The 19105-nt window shown below is 34.9% G+C and overlaps 1 protein-coding gene across 1 annotated transcript; it reads left to right on the top strand.

Annotated features, from left to right (window-relative positions):
• The first annotated feature begins 9211 nt into the window (after nt 1–9211).
• Nucleotides 9212–15997, top strand: LOC128548059 (uncharacterized). The gene is made up of 5 exons (XM_053522407.1): nt 9212–9254; nt 10169–10312; nt 11190–11333; nt 12291–12392; nt 14544–15997. Exons 1-5 carry the CDS (start codon nt 9212–9214, stop codon nt 14570–14572), a joined length of 462 nt encoding a protein of 153 aa, XP_053378382.1. The 3' UTR covers nt 14573–15997.
• The last annotated feature ends 3108 nt before the right edge of the window (nt 15998–19105 follow it).

Below are 19105 nucleotides of genomic sequence, written 5' to 3'. Positions count from 1 at the left end.
ATTCTATTTAAAAAAGTTACTCTTTCCGTGTAAAGCACCGGCTCCTAAAAAGACTTTCGACGATAATATCTATTAAAAAGTGATCCCCACCAAACCTAACGGACAATTTTACTAGATCTACAACTCTAATACCCTCCATTGCCAATAGTTAACATTTTGATTGTACTACTACTACTGGTGCCGCTACTTCTATTGCTATTACTACATGTACTTCTTCTTCTTCTTCTACTACTACTACTACTTCTACTACTACTACTACAACTGCTACTACTGATACTACTATACCTGCTTCCACTAATACGTCTTGTACATCTACCTCTTCTTCTCCTGCTGCTGTTGTTGCTGTCACTTATTCCTCTGCTGCTGCTGCTGCTGCTGCTGCTACTGCCACTACCGTACTCACCACTGCCACTACTACTACTACTACTACTACTTCTACTACTACTACTACTACTACTTTCTATTGTTGCCGCTACCGTACTTTACTGCCACTGCTAAGTATTGCAACTTCTATTAGTACTAAGTTCTATGCTAGCAGTTTCTTGTGCAGTTTTCTTCTGAAGAATTACTTCATACCGAAGTTTGCAGGGATAATTGACACTGGTGTGTTTTGTGAACGTATTGTGAATTGTTATTTTCCTGAAAAAAAAATGTATACACCAAGATACAGCGTCTAGAAATAGAATCCCTTTTCCCGTTGCGGAATGCTCTGATTTCTGTGTCAAGTGATGGTATCTGGGGCTAATGGTCAAACGGAAGGACGGACGGACAAGGGCAAATCTATATGCCCCCCTCCCCCGAGTGGGGGCATAAAATGCAGCAATTAGGCCTTAGATACATGAGTTATCACTAAATTTGACCAAATGACAGGGGGTCGTTTTTTTATGGGAGTCAATATTCTTCGTGAGGTTCAGTTTACTTCACGTGGGGGAGTCATAGTACTATGATCTGGAGGTCATAATTCTATGACCGGGGGTCCCTTTTTCTATAGAATAATGACCGGGGGGTCATTATTCTATGGGGGTCGAAATACTTCATTACACCGGCGCTTGGGTAAGCAGATTAGTCTGTGAATATTCGAGCCGAAAAAATAGTAAACAACACCTAAAGTAACATTATACGTATATACTAATGTATAATTTTGAGTACATGTATACTGAATAATGTTGAAAGGGGTTCATTTTTTTAAATAAACTTACTGTTCACGTGATTCAAAGCTTGATTCCTACTTACACTAAAGTAAATAAGTATAGGTTTATGTTTCATTACATTTTTGAACGTTTTAAGCCTAAAAGTGTTAAACCACTCTCTGAATCTAGATAACGTATTCATCCTTCAACTTAATAACAAAATTCAAAAGTTGTAAAAATTAAAAATATAGTTGCCGGTTGCTTACTAACATTAAAAAGAAAACAAAAATGGCAGACTTTTTTGCAATGCTAAAATAAATACATTGTTAGTATCAATTAAATCTATGTAGGAATATTTCTTTTATTTACATTTGTTTCTGTACATTTGTGTCGTATGTGACCTTTTCACATTGATATTTGAATTACATGTAAGTTGTATTTGACATTGATATATCAATTAATATGTTACATAATGTCTGCATTACCCTTGACATTACATATAATATGATATTGTGCTTCCTCATTGTAACTGTAATATAGTCATTGTTAAATTTTTGTTTACTGTAACATGTGCAAATTGATTTTTGTACAAAAACTGATTATAATATATATGAGCCGTGCCTCGAGAAAACCAACATAGTGCGTTTACGACAAGCATGGATTAAAACCAGCCTGCGCATCTGTGTAACAAAGAGAGATAACTATGATGATAACTATGATGTCATTTCTGCCAAATTTTGTAGGCTATATACCAAGAAAAAAAAGTTCTTTGTTTCATATAAAATTCAGCATCTTCAGATCACTTTTGATAAAGTTGATAGATTTGCACTCCGTTATAGACCTATTTTCAACAGGATAAACATCTTTGTTACAAGAAATCGAAAAGAAAAAGGGATGTCAAAAATTATGCAGTGAAATGCAAGCCAACTGGTTAGATAACCTTATATTGCCGCATAATACATGTCCTACTTTCGTTTTTAAGTAAACAACTTGAATATATGCGAAAAAGTGTCTTCTTATGTAAAATACATTTCAAGTGTGAAATAATGCCCACTTACGCGCATATGCTTTAAAATGGAAAACGGTAAAACAATTAGGGTCTATTTATTAGGGACTTTTCCAACACTACGGAAGCACATTTTTTACCAAATTAAATAATAAGGGTAACTATATTTTATTTACTTTCGGCAATTCATACATTTATTTCTCAGAAAATCTTTAGTAAAACATTCTGCGCAGTTCCATTACGAAATAATATTTGTAAATGGAGTATTTACGTTTTACTGATACCTCCCTTTGTCCGCTTCTCGGTCAAAAATGTCATCTTATGTGCAATTTTTACATTTTTTTCCAGTGTTTTACAAGAGTCTAGAAAATGTTTGAACGCGCAGAAAATGAAAATGATCACAGCTTCATTTAAAATGTCACGGATTTAACAAGTCCATTGTGACTTCATGTCTTTATCAGTACAGTAATACGGAATTTGACCAGCCCCAGATTTTAATCATCACCTCAAGTGCGAATGTTTGGTCCAAAATCATAGAAAGTTAAAAAAATAAGCCTCTGTTTAGTGCTCAAACGTATTTATACGTGACTGGAAATAGAATTATTACATTCCAGTCTGTCTGCTGCCACAAATTACATGTTTTAGACCTATTTTCAACAGGATAAACACAGCGTGTTTCACAATAAACATTTTCCGAGAGTTGGACACTATTTTTCCAGAAAAAGTTTGCGTCCGAAATTGCTTGAAGTGCAAGTGTGCGACAAATAAGAGCTTGAACACTATTTATTTGGGTATAGCACTACCCCTGAATACATGCAGAACCAAACTTTTATAGAGTTCTTCACAATGAGTTGTTTTGTCACGTTTAAGGGTCCCAAAACAGGCTAGTTTGATCATTAGAATGAAAAAATAGGCAACAAACGACGCATTTCAAATATCAAAACATTGACATGACCATTTTATAACTTCAATAACTTCGAGAATTTGATGTCTACGACGCTGAAATGCAAAACCAAGTGTGACGTAGACATGGAACTAGTGCATGCACATACCCGTAGAGTTCAGAATACCATAGAAACTCACTTACCTGATAAAAAGCAAGCGAACACGCGAAGATGTCAGTAAATATCCGCCATTTTGTAAGTTTGCGACCATTTCGCTCGCTTGAACCAAGTGTGCAACCACTTCACGTCCTGCCCCTTGTGAATGCAGTGAAAGAAATCATAATTGTATTTTGTTTGGTTTAAACAATATTTTTTATCACAATTCAGTTACAATATGTACATATATAAAAATGCATACAGAATTGAGTTGGAAGCTGTAGGCTTATTTGAAACTCTCTCCTTAAATGTATTTTGTTTATATTTGATTGTTCTAGTAATGGATGTCTTTCTCGTGTTCTGATTTAAGTAACGAGTGTATAGGGCCTAACGGTTTCTTCTAGTCATTCGAGATTTTGACGGACGACGTGTAAGACATTACAACTCACATGCCCACTATTTTTGCTTTGTAGAGTTGAGAGTGGGGAATTGTTTCGGACAGTACAATTAATTGGAATTGCAGATATTCCAACTATGTTTTTCCTGATGTATAATGTTAGTAACAGTGAATGCCCTCAAACTTTAAGGGCAATTTTTCGTGGTAATATATATTTGTGTGATAATTATTGAAATGATGTTGTATCATGAAATGTTTATGAAATGCAGGGCGTAGTCCGTCATACCATTCCTATACTGCATTGATATTACATTATTTACTTTTTACTGAAATCTAATTCGGTAGACAATCCACTGAGGAAATGGAATTTAGTTGGTCCTATACTAAGTTATTAATGACCCTATTGATATGAGCTCGTATACGTGTATTTGGATGAATAATTATTTCGTCCTGCATGTACTCGGACAGAATTGTCCATGTTTTTTTGATAAATGCCAACAAATAGTAATGAAGTGTTTTTGGTTCTTATACTTATTTTATCGCTGTCCATGCCTTCACTATGCCTTGGAATTTACCGCCTACTGTGTTTAATGATGTATTAATCATTTATTAAGCATCAAATAACTATTTCCCTTGAATTGGATGAGCTACAACTAGTTCATAGTTCACTTCTTTAGCCAAGCGTTCAATATAGCTTCCATGTATGACAAATACCAATCAATTTTGACTTTAATTCAGCACCATGGCCAGCTGTCTATTCTATCGTCTATTTAAAGACCCTCCACATAATAACTATTCTTTTTTATTTCAGTGATGGTAATTATACATGATTTGCTTAAAACATTAAAAAAGACGATATTTGGTTACACATTGACAATGATACATATTAGGCCAAAATAATAAGTTTAAAATTTAAATATTTTATTGAAGCAGTATATACAGTGTATGATCTATTTGGTAAGTTTAGACCACCTTCTGTTTGTATTGTGGAAAATAACCATTGCCTATGTTTTAAACTCAAATGAAAAGAGAATTGCCCGAATAAGGTTGCAGATTAAGTTAAAACATGCATGTATTCAGGAAGATCCTAAATTGTCCGCTTGGAATCTTGTATAGCTTTATCATACCTGTATTGTCAGAATGATTTTCAAAACGTGAGAGGGATATGTGTCACTAGGTTGTGTTGTGTCTCTAAGAATTGTTTTGACTCCCTCTTGATCTTCTTAGTTATCAACCATTTCATATTTTAATGGAAACATAAACGCTTTATAAATAATGGAAAAATATTGATCCGTTTCACGTCCGATTGCTTATTGCATATCCTCCCTTTCCTGTATTTGATATCCTGTATACACAAAATCTTCATGGCATTCTGCCTGGATCCAGACCGTTTGTAAGACATGGTAGTGGTTTCATTCTGTTACTTCATTTCTTGAGTATTTGCATTCTATTTTCTTTCTGCATCAAGGAAATGGTCAATCACCACCAAAACAATATCTGGTATCGGCGCTTTATGATACATTTTATTTTATTCAGTGAAATTTATTCAATGTACATTTTTCTAGTTTCGTAAAATGTACAAGTCTGGTTTTGTCTAGGAAGTTAAAAAGCATGGATGAATATGCAACAGGGAATACAACGTTCCAAAACTGCAGCCTCCCAAACTGCAATACACAGCACGTGGACGTACACACGACTAGCACCTCAGTTCCACCTCCACCTCGCACTCATGCACGCACCTTACACACACGTGGACGTGCACAGTCTAGCACACACAAACATGCGCACATACACGAAGCAACCATTTTTAGAAAAACCCTTAAGGGGTCCGACGAAACAATTTCTAAAATTTTAACAAAGATATGGAGGCTTGTCCCTTGAGTAAAATAAAAGTCTTTGAACTAACTGGCACATATTTCTCATATATAACATAACAGGTACATGTATGTTAATATATCTCGCTTTACGGTAACAGGCTGATCATATTTTCTAAAACAAAATTAGAATTGAAATGGATAGTACGTCATTGTACATTCCCGTCTGCAAATCTACCAAGTAAGAGCGTGACAAGGTAAAGTGAGTTCGTTATAAAGATATACAGACACCTGCTTACAATTAGTTTCAGGGAATAGTCTAAGAACAGTTCAGAACTATAGGTTTTCCTTATTTTTGTTAACTTAATTGTATGACTATGGAACATGGATATTCTGACAAAAGAACACCATTTATTTGTGTTTTATAGTTTTCTTACTTCCCTCAGACTTGCATGCATAAAATTGTTTGGCTTTTTACAACCATAAAGCAATCAACAGCTTTAATTCTTGTATAAAAAGGGTTCAGGATCCTCTCACCGTCGTACTGATGTTGCTGAATGACGTTGACATAAATACGCGCGGACTTTCCTGTTACGCGTGGCCATTGTAATAACGGCGCGTGAGGCATGACTGTACATTGATCCATCAGTGGTCATTTTCAACGGCTTCTTATTGTTATTTATAGAAAGGTATATGAGTATTTCTATAATGTGAAATTCGGCAGAAATAATTCGGGTCTTATGTAGCATCCTTGTAAGACCTTCTCTCAAATATGGTTCAAGTGATATAAAAGGCCGCCAAAGCTAAGAATACAAAAAAAGTGAAAACGAACTTTTGAGATGAACTGCTAAATGGATCATCACCATTCTTGGTATATAGCATCCTTATAAGGTCCTTCCTCAAGTTTTGCTTTCAAATGGTTCCGCTCGACTGACTTAAGGGGCCACCAAAGCTATAAATAGAAAACAAACTTTAGACAGTTCTTCTCAGAATTATCACCAAGCTTGGCCTGTAGCATCCTTGTAAAGGACTCTCTCACTTTTGGTCAAATGGTTCCGCTTATCATATTTCAAGGGCCACCAAAGCTATAAATACAAAATAAACTGAAAAAGGACTTCTCCATTTGGACCGATGGATCACACATATCTTGGTCTGTAGTATCTTTGTACGGTCCTCCCTCTCAAAATTTTCAAAAGGTTCTGCTTGACTAAGTCAAGTGTCTGTGAGAGCTATTAATAGAAAAATCTCTAAACGCTCATGAACCGCTTCATGGATAATCTTTTAACTTGCTCTTTAGCATCTTTTCAAATTGTTCCACTTGTTTGATTTTAGGGGCCGCTAGATCTAAAATCTTAAAACAACTCTTTCTCGCGAAACACTTGAAAGGTCATTGCAAAACTTGGTATATAGCATTTAATAAGGTTCTGTCTCAGATGTACTGTAAATCCTGAAATGTTCGCGGATACTATATTTCGCGTTTTTCAAAACGTGGACATTTTCGAGGATACAAATCTTCGCGGAATAATATCCATCGCGAATCTCGCGAAAATTAAATCGTAAGTAAACATATTTAGTATAATAAGGTAAGTATCACTGCATAGTTGCATTTATAGTATTCTCGAAAACGTTCAGTTTTATTGTACCCATCTATTATAAATAAATGCAACCTAATCTTTTTCATCCACATCAACGGTTATTCACACACCCAATTATGGGCAGTCAGTAAATTGCTGTAATTACACTGTCATTTGTTTGCCATTTAAATAGGCGATTAATCCATACTTAGCACAATATTTTACTTTCAAATAATATATCATATTAGCTGCCGACTGTAAATTACATGTATATGTTGTTCAATAGATGAATATTGCTTTTGTTTTTATCCCCTGTTTGCCTGACGGATCGATATTGAAATGCTGTTGCTTCATAAGTAAGTTACTTGTCAATTAATTGAAATAATATGGATTTGTGCACTCATGTAATACAATTATGGTACTGGAATGTGAATTATTAATATCCAGATATATGTAAGCACAGAACCATTTTATAGCCATCTATTTAAGCTGAAGGTAAAATCTTTCGCGTTTTTTGTTAGATCAGAGTTATTGGCGGCTTTTTAATTTCACGGAAATATACTACCCGCGAAAAATTGTAGGTTTACAGTATTCAAATGGGTCCGCTTAACGGATTTTATAACTACCAGAGCTTAAGCTAGAAAAACCTTAAAACTTTTCTTCTCATGAACTGTTTCATGGACAATCACAAAACCTGGTTTGTAACACCCTAGTACTGACCTCTTTCAAAATTTTTTCAAATGGTTCTGCTGGGCCAATTTTAGGAACTGCCACAGTAAACAAATAGAGGATCTTTCTAATTAGCTTTTAATTTACTGCTTAATGGATGCTCATCAAACCTGATCAGAAGCAAGATTTAAGTCATGGTCCTTCTCAGATAAGCAAATTAGGTCCATTTGGGCATTGTATTATTAAAGCACAAAGTCTGAAGATTTACACTAATCTAGATATAACTTATACGGTATTTCACGTCTTATGACGATATGCCCACTGCATTTGCATTAGTGTAAAAACACTGTTTGGGTGTTGTTATTTGTCTAGCCCTTTGGACTCAGTCTGATCCTTTTTGGAGTCCACAGAATTTTCATTTATGACAGGGTTTCACTTTAGCCGGTGCTATGGACATCAGGGGAGTTACACCTCCTAACAACGTGTCAGATGACACAATAAAAAAGAGTCTGTTATTATTTCATTTTATTATGATTAATGCTTTAAAAGGATCTTCTTAAAGTTTCAAAATCTACAAAACAGCAACTTTTAACTTTCGTGTAGCGGCTGTAAAAAGGCATTCTGTGCTTAGAGAGTGTTTCTATTACTAAAACGCCATGTGATTCTTTGGAATCGTGTAGTCCATTCAATATGAGTTTAAGACAGAGTTCCCACTACATTTGTGCTGGCAACCGTGCGCACTTTGCATGATTTCACAACCAAATAAAAAAGTGGAAACGTCACAGGTCGCTCAACACGATAAAAAACGAAAATGTTGAAGGTTCGGTTTGATTGAGTCTGTTCATGGACGGTAGTGGAAATGCATGCTACCGTCCACGCCCTCTAGCCCCGGGTTGAGCAGAACTCAATATTTACACATGCTAAAAGTACAAAACGCAATTTAGAGACATCCGCAGATGTTTTTAAACGGCGGTGCACATGGAACCTTCAGTGATACACGGGTTGTGGCGTGTAATTCCATGAAAAGCGGCGTTTGGTCCCCAGATAAAGTAATGGGTTTGCCCCAAACGAAAAAACAAACCGAGTATAAGACATATGCTTATGTGCGTCCCATGTTTCAAAAGAATTTTCTTATAAGATCTTATTGTAGATGTAAGTTTTGTTACTTGAACTCAGCGGCATTTATACCAACGCATCTTGTAGAAATCTTAAGTAATTGAATATTGTACCATCTCTGTTTACTGACATCCACAGCTTTCATGAATATTTTAATTGATTTCCAATAAATTATTGCAAAGCGGATTATAGCCAATATATCATACTTTACTTATTGAACGAGGTAGTGACTTTTAGGAATACAGTGTTCATCTGTGGCAAGAAAGTTTGAAATGGTAAAAATCTTTCTAATATTATTTTCCTAAAGAAAATGATTAATGTATACATATTGTACACAACCAGTATCATTAGGAAAATCTATGAAAATAAAAACGAGCATATGATTTAATAAGTGGACACTGTTGGTAAGATATGATGATATTAAAACCATGAAATCATTGTGTTTAACAAATGTTTACGAGTATTATGACAGTTGAAAATAGGATTACAGCTGGAGTAACACCAGACGGTTTGTACAATCAACATCACAACCAAACATAATATTGACATGCTTAAACGTATTATTAGCGACAAAACTTGTATTTTTTACTTCAAAAATAGGTTTTCCTTGCATCCAAATATATATCATATATATATATATATTACAGGCTCAGGTTACAGATCAGCGGTACAGTAAGTAATTTTAGTAATTTTAAAATGAATATCTAAGTATCAAAATGAAATCTAAATATTTATAGAACAAGTATGACTTTTATAGTTTTCATAGATATATAATTAATACGTAAAAATGTGGCTCAGGTAACATGATCAACCCGAATTATTCTCGTTTTCATTTATATACAGATGCTAACGCGACAAGGGTGTATACTTCAGAATTCCAAGAATTCCGAAGATGTACTAAACCAATGTAAAGGCAAACCTAACTATGAGGCAAACAATATTTCTCGACGTCAGTTGTTGTTATTTTCATACAAGTTTCGTTAGAAGTAATGAATATCGATTGTTGCTGTTAACGCCTTAATAATTGTACAAGGAAGTGTCCAAGAGTTTGTCCTAGTATAATGTCATTTATCATGCAGTTGACAATAAGAAGGTGGTTAAAATAAAACTGTTTTGAAAGAGTCGTTTTTAACAAGTTATACTGGTCCTTGATTTAATGAATATAGACCTTGTTGCATTAAGTGAAAAGGCTAACTAGCAAGGAACTGTATATATTTATAGACAGGCAATTCTCAGTTCCGTTTTGCATAACATTTATTTTGCAAGATTTATTCATGCTCGATTATTTTTTTAAATTTATATCCGTTTTGAGATATTTTGGCACTTAGTTGACAAAAGCAACGTGTTTGTTTTGATACTAGATTCTATATAGGCATTTCCATGGCAAAGTGGTTTTGAAGCTTATTCATTGTTTTTATTTAGGATGGATTGAACTGTTTCATGAATTTGATACAAACAAGAATGAGGAACTATGTAAGGAAGAAGTCATGACTTTGATGAGAGTCTGTGGAACTAACCCCACTGATAAAGAGGTGGAAGAGTATATTAGAGATGCCGATAAGAACGGTAAAGAAATTCAATAATCCACATATCGTTTCCTTCACTCTCAAAACGAATAATTAATCAATATATAAGATTGAAACCTAGAACGTAACCAAGCAAAGTAATAACAGATCACGAGTAATAAAGGTGTGTGTCGTCCTTTACGTCCGGCTAAAGCGTACCTAAATTATAGAATACATGATCAAGGATAATAAAGAAGTATAACAACACAGCCACTTTAAGACTGTTTTCAAATATATAAGAACACCCTTTGGTAGCATAGATAGGCAACCAAGTAAAATAATAACAGACACAGTTTTAGATAGCTCGTTGCGAATGCTAATGCAATTTGCAATAAATGTGTTGTCACATAGATTTGACTATTAGTATGATAACTAAACATGTTCGCATTACAACGCATAGGCGTCCGACTATTTGTTCCAAAGTAGGTTTTCTTTCTATTCAATTTTGTATTACACTTTATAATTTACTTGTACATGACATTATAAAGCAAAAAAGACATCAAACATAAGTAAAATTACACTCGACATTTTTCACTGCAAAACATGATATTCGTCGGAGTATTGAACCGCTGGCGTCTATGTGGCAGGCCACCACGCAACGACTACGCCAATTTGAGTAGTTATAACAGGTAGTGGTTAAGAAAAATATGCTGATTTCCCTTATCGGCTTGTCTCTAAATTGAAATCTCAAACGTCAAAATCAAACTAAATTTCTGTTTCTACACTCTTTAACGTCCATAGCTGATCTTTCGTTCACATGTATAAACATTGCTTTCTATGTTTATGTCAGAATTTATGACAATATACTCCTTTAATGACAGAGATGAAATCATGTATTGATTTCAAATCCTTTACTTTTTCATTTACTTATATTTTAGGTGATAAGAAAATTGATTGTGAAGAGTTTTGTTCATTCATGGAAAAGCAGTGCGCACAGGGGGAGCCAAAAGATATTCTTAGGGAAGCATTTGACTGGTATGATAAGGATAAAAATGGTTACATAGAACGTAAAGAACTAAAAGGTATTGTAAACAATATAACAAAAATATCAATAAAGAACTAAAAGGTACTGTTACCACCGTAACAAGAATAACAATTGTTATAGAACGTAAAGAACTTAAGGGTACTGTTACCACTGTAACAAGAATAACAATTGTTATAGAACGTAAAGAACTTAAAGGTATTGTAAACAATATAACAAGAATATAAAGAAAGTACTAAAAGGTACTGTTACCACTATAACAAGAATAACAATTGTTATAGAACGTAAAGAACTTAAAGATATTATTACCACTGTAACAAGAATAACAATTGTTACATAGAACGTAAAAATTTAAAGGTAATGTTACCACTGTAACAAGAAAACCAATTGTTACATAGAACGTAAAGAACTAAAAGGTACTGTTACCAGTGTAACAAGAATAACAATTGTTATGGAACGTAAAGAACTTAAGGGTATTGTTACCACTGTAACAAGAATAAAAATTGTTATAGAACGTAAAGAACTTAAGGGTACAACAGTACAAACCTGTTCTCCGCAAGCAAGCAACTGCCAACTTCCCCACATGAATCAGAGATGGAGAACGAATGATTTCAGACACAATGTCTTTTATCAAATCGTCACGGAGAACATCCGCCGCGCCCGGAGATCGAAATCACGATCCCGCGATTCATAGATCTGCGCTCTCCTTATTGAGCAAAGCGGGCGGGTTTGAACCTAAAGAACTAAACCGTATTGTCAAGACTATGCAAGAATACAATGGTAACGGAATGTAAAGAGCTAAAGGTCAATATTATAATAGTTTTATTGTTATCAAAATCGAAATATTGCCTAATACCAGGCCGTTGATCCAGTCCTCTAGCAAAACTTTAACTCTTAGGATTTCTTGTAGCAAAAACTTACATGAAATAGTACTGTTGATTCTTGAATAGAGTATCCCTTTCTCATTTTACCTTAACCGCGACTATTTCACATTCAGGAATATTAAAGGACTGCGGAGAAGACCCTAATGACGAAACTCTGATAGATGAACTAATTGAATCCGCCGATTTAAATGGAGATGGAAAAATTGATCTTAATGGTAAATTTCACCCGATTTCTTTTATCTAATATTAACGTGATATTAGATAATTTGTTGCTGATTATTATTTTCACATTATACAGAAGTAAGGTTTCTGCCTAACATGTCAAAATTCATGTATTCATGCTTTTAGTTTTAATAGTTAAAACTGTCATCAGTTTCTTCTGTTGTTTAAATTGCGATTTCAAACACATACATGTACGGTAACGTGTGCGGTTATGTGAAGCAAGAGAAATGCATTTCTATGGCATGCGTACTTCCTTCAGGAAATACCTTTTACCAGTTTAAAACGAGAAGACATTGACTGACACGTTATTAAAGTACATAGCGTTATGATTCTATTTTACATACCATTGCAAAGGTCACCTGTAGTATCTAATGAACTCGTAAAATGTTTCGTGTGTGTTCATTCTGAGTTTTTACTTACCAGTGACCTAGTCTTTGTATCTGATTAACTGAGTTATCACGTGACTAAATGATAAATAATAAAAGAAAGAAGCAGAATAAATATAAGAAGATTGATGAACTGTCAAGTAAAATATTTGTCAGTTAGCCAGTCAAGCCAGCCCGCTCGTTTGTGCCATCTATCATTCAGTGTGTTAAGTACGAACTTAAGCAGGCTTACAGCTATACCAAAGAGGAAACTTGTTTCCATCAAAGACCCATTAATTGTCTAAGTTATGGTTTTTCTTCGTAAGCAAGCCGAAACATTATTAGCAGCAGTTTGTTTTTATAAAATATATTTCAGTGTACAAATGGAACGAAACAACATCTTTTTCCTGAATTACATGGTTATATTCGTCATTCGCCAATAAGAAAATCAGCAAGAAGCTAGAACTTAAAAAGAATGTACTTGTGCCTAAACGTACCAGTACTCGTACGCGTTCGTTTGAAAATCGCAAGCTGTCTTTTATAAGATAATTCATATACCGTCTCTTAGTCATGTAAATTGTTTGGGGCAATTCACAATCGTGCAATGTCTTTACAGAGACATTTACTTTCGAATGTTTAACTACAAAAACAAAAAAAAACTGGCATAATGCATACCGTCTAGTTACTCCGAGTGTGAGAACAGCCTCCGTAAAAGTAATAAAGCCTGTGGTATCCAAATCACGTCTTGTCTCTGTGTACAGATTCACATGTAATGACTTTAATTATCGTTGACTTAATATTTCTTACAACCTATTTCACATGTAATGACTTTAATTATCGTTGACTCAACCCGCGGCTAGAGGGCGGGGACGGTAGCATGCATTTCCACTACTGTTCATGAACAGGCTCAATCAAACCGAGCCTGCAACATTTTCGTTTTTGTCGTGTTGAGCGATCTGTGAAGTTTCTACTTTTTTTCTATTTTATTATCACAGCAGCGTTGTTTGTGCCGTGTGGCGGCCGTAAAAAGTCTCCCCGTACATTCAATCAGGGCTGTTATATTTCGATCTTCTCAGATCGTTCGGCACGACTTTTATGTCGTGTTATTGGTACTGTTTAGTTTCTCAACATTACCATTTCGGCCTGGGTGGTTCCAATGCTCCCGCTTTCACAGCCTTGGGTATTGTATAATCACCCCTTGGATATGGTGCCTGCTTTTTAATTTTGTCTTTTGACAGTTCCTGTGATACGCAGGCTCCATAACCTCAGATCCCCTTCCTAAATTCCAGTTTGTTTAGTTCTGCCCATTGTTTTCTCGTTTAGGGCAAATCCTTTACTTTACTTGGGGACCAAACGCCGCTCTTCGTGGAATTACACGCCTCAACACGTGTATCATTGAAGGTTACATGTTCATCGCCGTTTGAATACATCTGCGGATGTCTCTAAATTGCTTTTTGTACTTTTAGCATGTGTAAATGTTGAGTTCTGCTCAACCCAGGGTTAGAGGGCGTTGACGGTAGCATGCATTTCCACTACTGTTCATGAACAGGCTCAATCAAACCGAGCCTGCAACATTTTCGTTTTTTATCATGTTGAGCGACCTGTGAAGTTTCTATTTTTTTTCTATTTTAATATTTCTTATAACTTATTTCACATGTAGTGACTTTAATTATCCTTGACTTAATATTTCTTACAAGCTATTTCACATGTTATGACTTTAATTATCGTTGACTTAATATTTCTTACAACCTATTTCACATGAATGACTTTTTGTTTCAGAATTTGTGTATAGGATGCAGTGTACGTGAATGTAAAAGTAACTATCGGAAAGTTAGTATAACATGTTTAACTGCAAAGGAAGTCCAGAGCAAGACAATGTCACAGTGTGCTGTACACTCATCATTTATTTACGACTGTTTGTAGCTATATAATATACAGTAGTTTGGATGTTGTACTATTGTGAGTTAACTGTTGTTACCAAGTAAGGTGTTATGTTAACGTTTCGTTTGAGTGGCAGTACAAAAGGATTATTATTTGTTGCTACTCTTTTTCTGAAATTTAAAATAAATAATATTATTAAATAACATGTACTCTATATAGCATTAATTTTACTTAGTAACAAAGGCGGTAACAAGTAGACAGCACAATTTTATTCTTTGACTACGTGTTTCGTAATTTCTGTTTGTAAGTAATGAAATCTAAATACTGTTATCAACATAATTTTAGAAAAATGATGACAAAAAATACTCAGGAACAATTTTCCAGATGGTTCAAAATATAGAAATTCCTTCTTGAATAAACTGAAACTTGTCCTTCTAACCGCCTCGACAGCATAGTGGTAGAGCACTCGCTTTGACTGCGAACGGTTATTGGTTCGCTCCCCGGTCACGTCATTCACAATATAAAACAAAAACAATAAAACAACAACAACAACACGAAACATGGTACGAGCAGCTTCCTCGCTGGGTACTCTGACCTAAGATTATAATTCTACGACTCTTCAGCCTGATGGTACGTATCAACTCAAACATTCCAGTGAGGTAGCACAATTAGGCTGGACATTGTGCTCACTGCTACAAGAAGATACCATTGTTTATATAACTGACAACACACACACACGCACGCACGCACACGCACGCACAATCAAGTTACTAGCATAATTATGATACAGGAAAGAATCTGCCGAACCTAACACTCTTAACGAAAGCAAAAAGAATGTTTCATTAAAATACAAACTAGCAAGAAATGCTATGAATCAAGCCCTTGTTACTTCCTAAACCCAAGTTTTCACAGTTATATGCAAACTGTACTTTTTCAAAGATTTTTATTGTAATGTGACGAAATAACTACAGTCTATTTTGGTGTTCGGCCTGAAATGGGGTCACTGTAAACGATTTACAGCTGTTGACAACAGATCTTCCGGCAAAAATTAAAAAAAAACATTTATTTAGATACAGACTTGTTCTCTTCAAAACGCGCTGATAATACATGATCATGAAGTACATTATACCTAACACACTTATTTATAAAAAAACATATATTTATATTAAATATATAGTGTATTCCGAATTATAATACATTTTCTTTTTTATGTTCTATGCTAAATAGCTGTTTATTGATTCTATTCCGCTATTTTTAAATCTCATTCATGTAAAAATATGTCTTGATTAAAAGATCTTTTTTGCTATTATCATAATTATGTGTTACACTGAGTAGTTGTTTTTTATGTTAAAATTATAATAATAAATATGTACAACGTTCATTATTGTCTTATTTTTCAATCAGTCTGTTTATTTTGTGTGATCTGAATGGACAAAAAAGTGACATATCATTATCAGTAGACATCTAAAGGTAGAAATGAATAACTTCAATATTGGTTCAGAATACCCGGTGGAATGATTCGAAATAGTTATAGGTTATTAGCTTTGCATCGGGAAATATTGCGCGACTTTAGAAAAACAATATTCTTCCGCTCTAAAACGAGTGCATATTTCCTGACGCAAATATATTTATCTGTTTATTACATACAGTGGACGCAACTTAACCCCGATGGTTGACCTTTGTATTATAATACATAATGAGGTACAACCTATTATTGAACAAGAGCTGTCACTAATGGTGACTAATGCCCCCGCAGCACCTTGACCTTTGACCTGGTGACCTTGACCTTTGACCTGGTGACCCTAAAGTCAATAGGGGTCGTGTACTCAATAAGTACTATTAGCATGTGTAGTTTGAAGATCCTTGGTGCAGTGGTTCGTAAGTAAAGTGCCTTCATGCAAAAAGTTAACATTGGCCACTATGACCTTGACCTTTGACCTGGTGACCCCAAAGTCAGTAGGGGTTGTGTACTCAATAAGTACTATCAACATGTAAAGTTTGAAGGTCCTGGGTGCTGTGGTTCACGAGTAAAATGCCTTCATGCAAAACGTTAACGTTGGCCCCTGTGACCTTGACCTTTGACCTGGTGACCTCAAAGTCAGTAGGGGTCGTGTACTCAATAAATACTATTAGCATGTGAAGTTTGAAAGTCCTGGGAGCCTTCATGCAAAAAGTTAACGTTAAAAGTTAACGTTGTGACGAACTAACGGACGGACAGTTGAAAACTAATATGCCTCCCTTCGGGGGCAACAAAAAGAGTGTACGTTAAACACGAGCAGCACGAGAAAATGGAAATATAAATTTGTGTGAATATAAATTAGTGTATTGGAAAGTTTTAACTGATCAAACGTAATTATACATACTTTGATACTGCACTGTGTACAAACTAATTCCATATGCACCCCTTATTTCTACAAGGAAATAATCGATATGAATAATCAGCCTAAGGTCAACCATCGCGGTCAAGTTGCGACCACTAAGTACTAATAAACTTTGATAATGTGGCAGTTGACCTCACAGTCGACAATGTTTATTTTTTAATACAGGTAAATCCAATAATTGCTTTAAAATAGATCTATCTATCTATAAATACTGCATGACACCCTTGCGAGTATTTCATGCAGGTGCGCGTCAGTGCATAAGAAGGAATGTACAGGAAAAATAAAGTAATACATAATGTATTTGTGAGAATTTGAAACAAAGCTGATAGTGCTAGTAAAAAGGCGAAATGTACAGTAAAAGGATTAAAAACAGTCTGGTCACTCAGAAGTACTTGCCCAGCTTGGTTACCCCTTGCCTAAACTGGTCCAGGGTAGGTGCCTGAGCAATGTCAGCCGGCAAAGAATTCCAGAGTATGATGGATAGAAGGACAACTTGTAATAATTACAGGGTGTTTGAATTTGCCAAAATGATAGGGAATGCATATGTCTAGTGAGCCGGGTAGGAAGTAAAATATAAGATGGCATTGGCACTGCAACCAGTCCATGGACAATCTTGTTAAACATCAGTAGCCTGGCATCATTCTTTCTGTTTGCAAGGGAACGCCATCCCAATTGTTTTAATATGTGTTTGACACTGCTGTAATTTGAGAAGTCACAGGTCACAGACCAATCGAGCGGACCTGCGTTGGATCTGTGACGGATTATCTTTGAACACCCCTGGACTTATTGGACTCAACTGCCACATTATCAAAGCTTATTAGTACGCGGAAAGCCCGAGTGGGGCCGAAGGCGAGGGCTTAAAGCGCTTTTAGATAACATGTATGACGTATGTGAAATATATGAAACAATAATGAAAACAAATGAGAAAAGTATTTCCTATACCATGCAAATTGAATTTCGTCTCCAGCTGTCATGGGGGCCGCCATTTGAAGTCTTGATTATTTAGGCGCTTATTGGTCAAAGTTAGACGCAATCACTCATTGATTAAGACCGGAAATGTTGACTTTTGGAAAATTTAATTACGACAATATTTACGACAAACTAAATGTGTGTATATTTATTTTTATGGACAACTTTATCAATCTGTCACCGGTCTGATTTTATATGGTGAAATTTTACTTGAAAAATGAGCGAACTACGACGTGAACGCTACAAAACAAATTTGCCACTATATGACGTCATCGGCGTCAATGAAAACATTTCTGTGGTCCACTATTTATACGACATAATAGACTTGAAGGGTACTAAATTAATTTGAGTGTTGAATAGTCCTACATTCACTTGCTTACTTTTCTGCATTCTTTTCACTAACAAACAGTTGGGAAAATGCAGATCATACAAATGTCTAAGCAGTTCCAAAATGCCAAAGGTTTTATTCTTGACATGCTATTATATAAGTGTCATAAGAGAATGACAGTGGTATGGGGCAATGCTAGCTATTTTAGACCTTTAATATCAACAATAAAGAATTTAATGTCTACATATCTTGTTGGTATCAAGAATGAAGCCTTATTTTATTCCACTGATTTTCTGATAGCTGATTTTGGTTTAAATGTATAATGAAAGTGATACAAATATAATAATCACTCATTCTGAAAAAATATACTTGTGAGTTAACCCCATTGTATTTCAATTATTTCGCAAAATTACATCTGCAAGAATGTTATTTTTCATTGGAAATTTACTGAAGCACAGACTGTACGTTCGGATTTTCTATTTCCATGGAGTTGGTGAAAAAGCATTTGTATGATGATAAGAGGGCTCTTGAAGTTTAATAGTTAAAAATGAAAAATAAAACGCAAGCAGTAAGAGCAACTCAGACCTGTAAGTCACACAGACATAATTTATTATATCTGAAAGAAAAATATTAAAGGAAGATATACTTTACTTTTTATAATATTACGTCTGTGTGACTTACAGGTCTGAGTTGGTGTTCTTACAGCTTGTACCTTATCTTACATCTTTAATTGATAAATATGCTATCGCAAATTTGATAAATGATAAATGGGAATCTGGACG

Source organism: Mercenaria mercenaria, chromosome 1, assembly GCF_021730395.1.
Source record: "Mercenaria mercenaria strain notata chromosome 1, MADL_Memer_1, whole genome shotgun sequence".
Taxonomy (NCBI): Eukaryota; Metazoa; Mollusca; class Bivalvia; order Venerida; family Veneridae; genus Mercenaria; species Mercenaria mercenaria.
The sequence above is the reverse complement of the archived record's forward strand: the minus strand, read 5'-3'. Positions and strand labels throughout refer to the sequence as shown.

Coding starts and splice junctions, on each gene's coding strand:
- LOC128548059 (XM_053522407.1), top strand. CDS start 9,212: ATGACAGTTGAAAATAGGATTACAGCTGGAGTAACACCAGACG. Junction 10,313..11,189: donor TAGAGATGCCGATAAGAACG/GTAAAGAAATTC, acceptor CTTATATTTTAG/GTGATAAGAAAATTGATTGT. Junction 11,334..12,290: donor AGAACGTAAAGAACTAAAAG/GTATTGTAAACA, acceptor TTTCACATTCAG/GAATATTAAAGGACTGCGGA.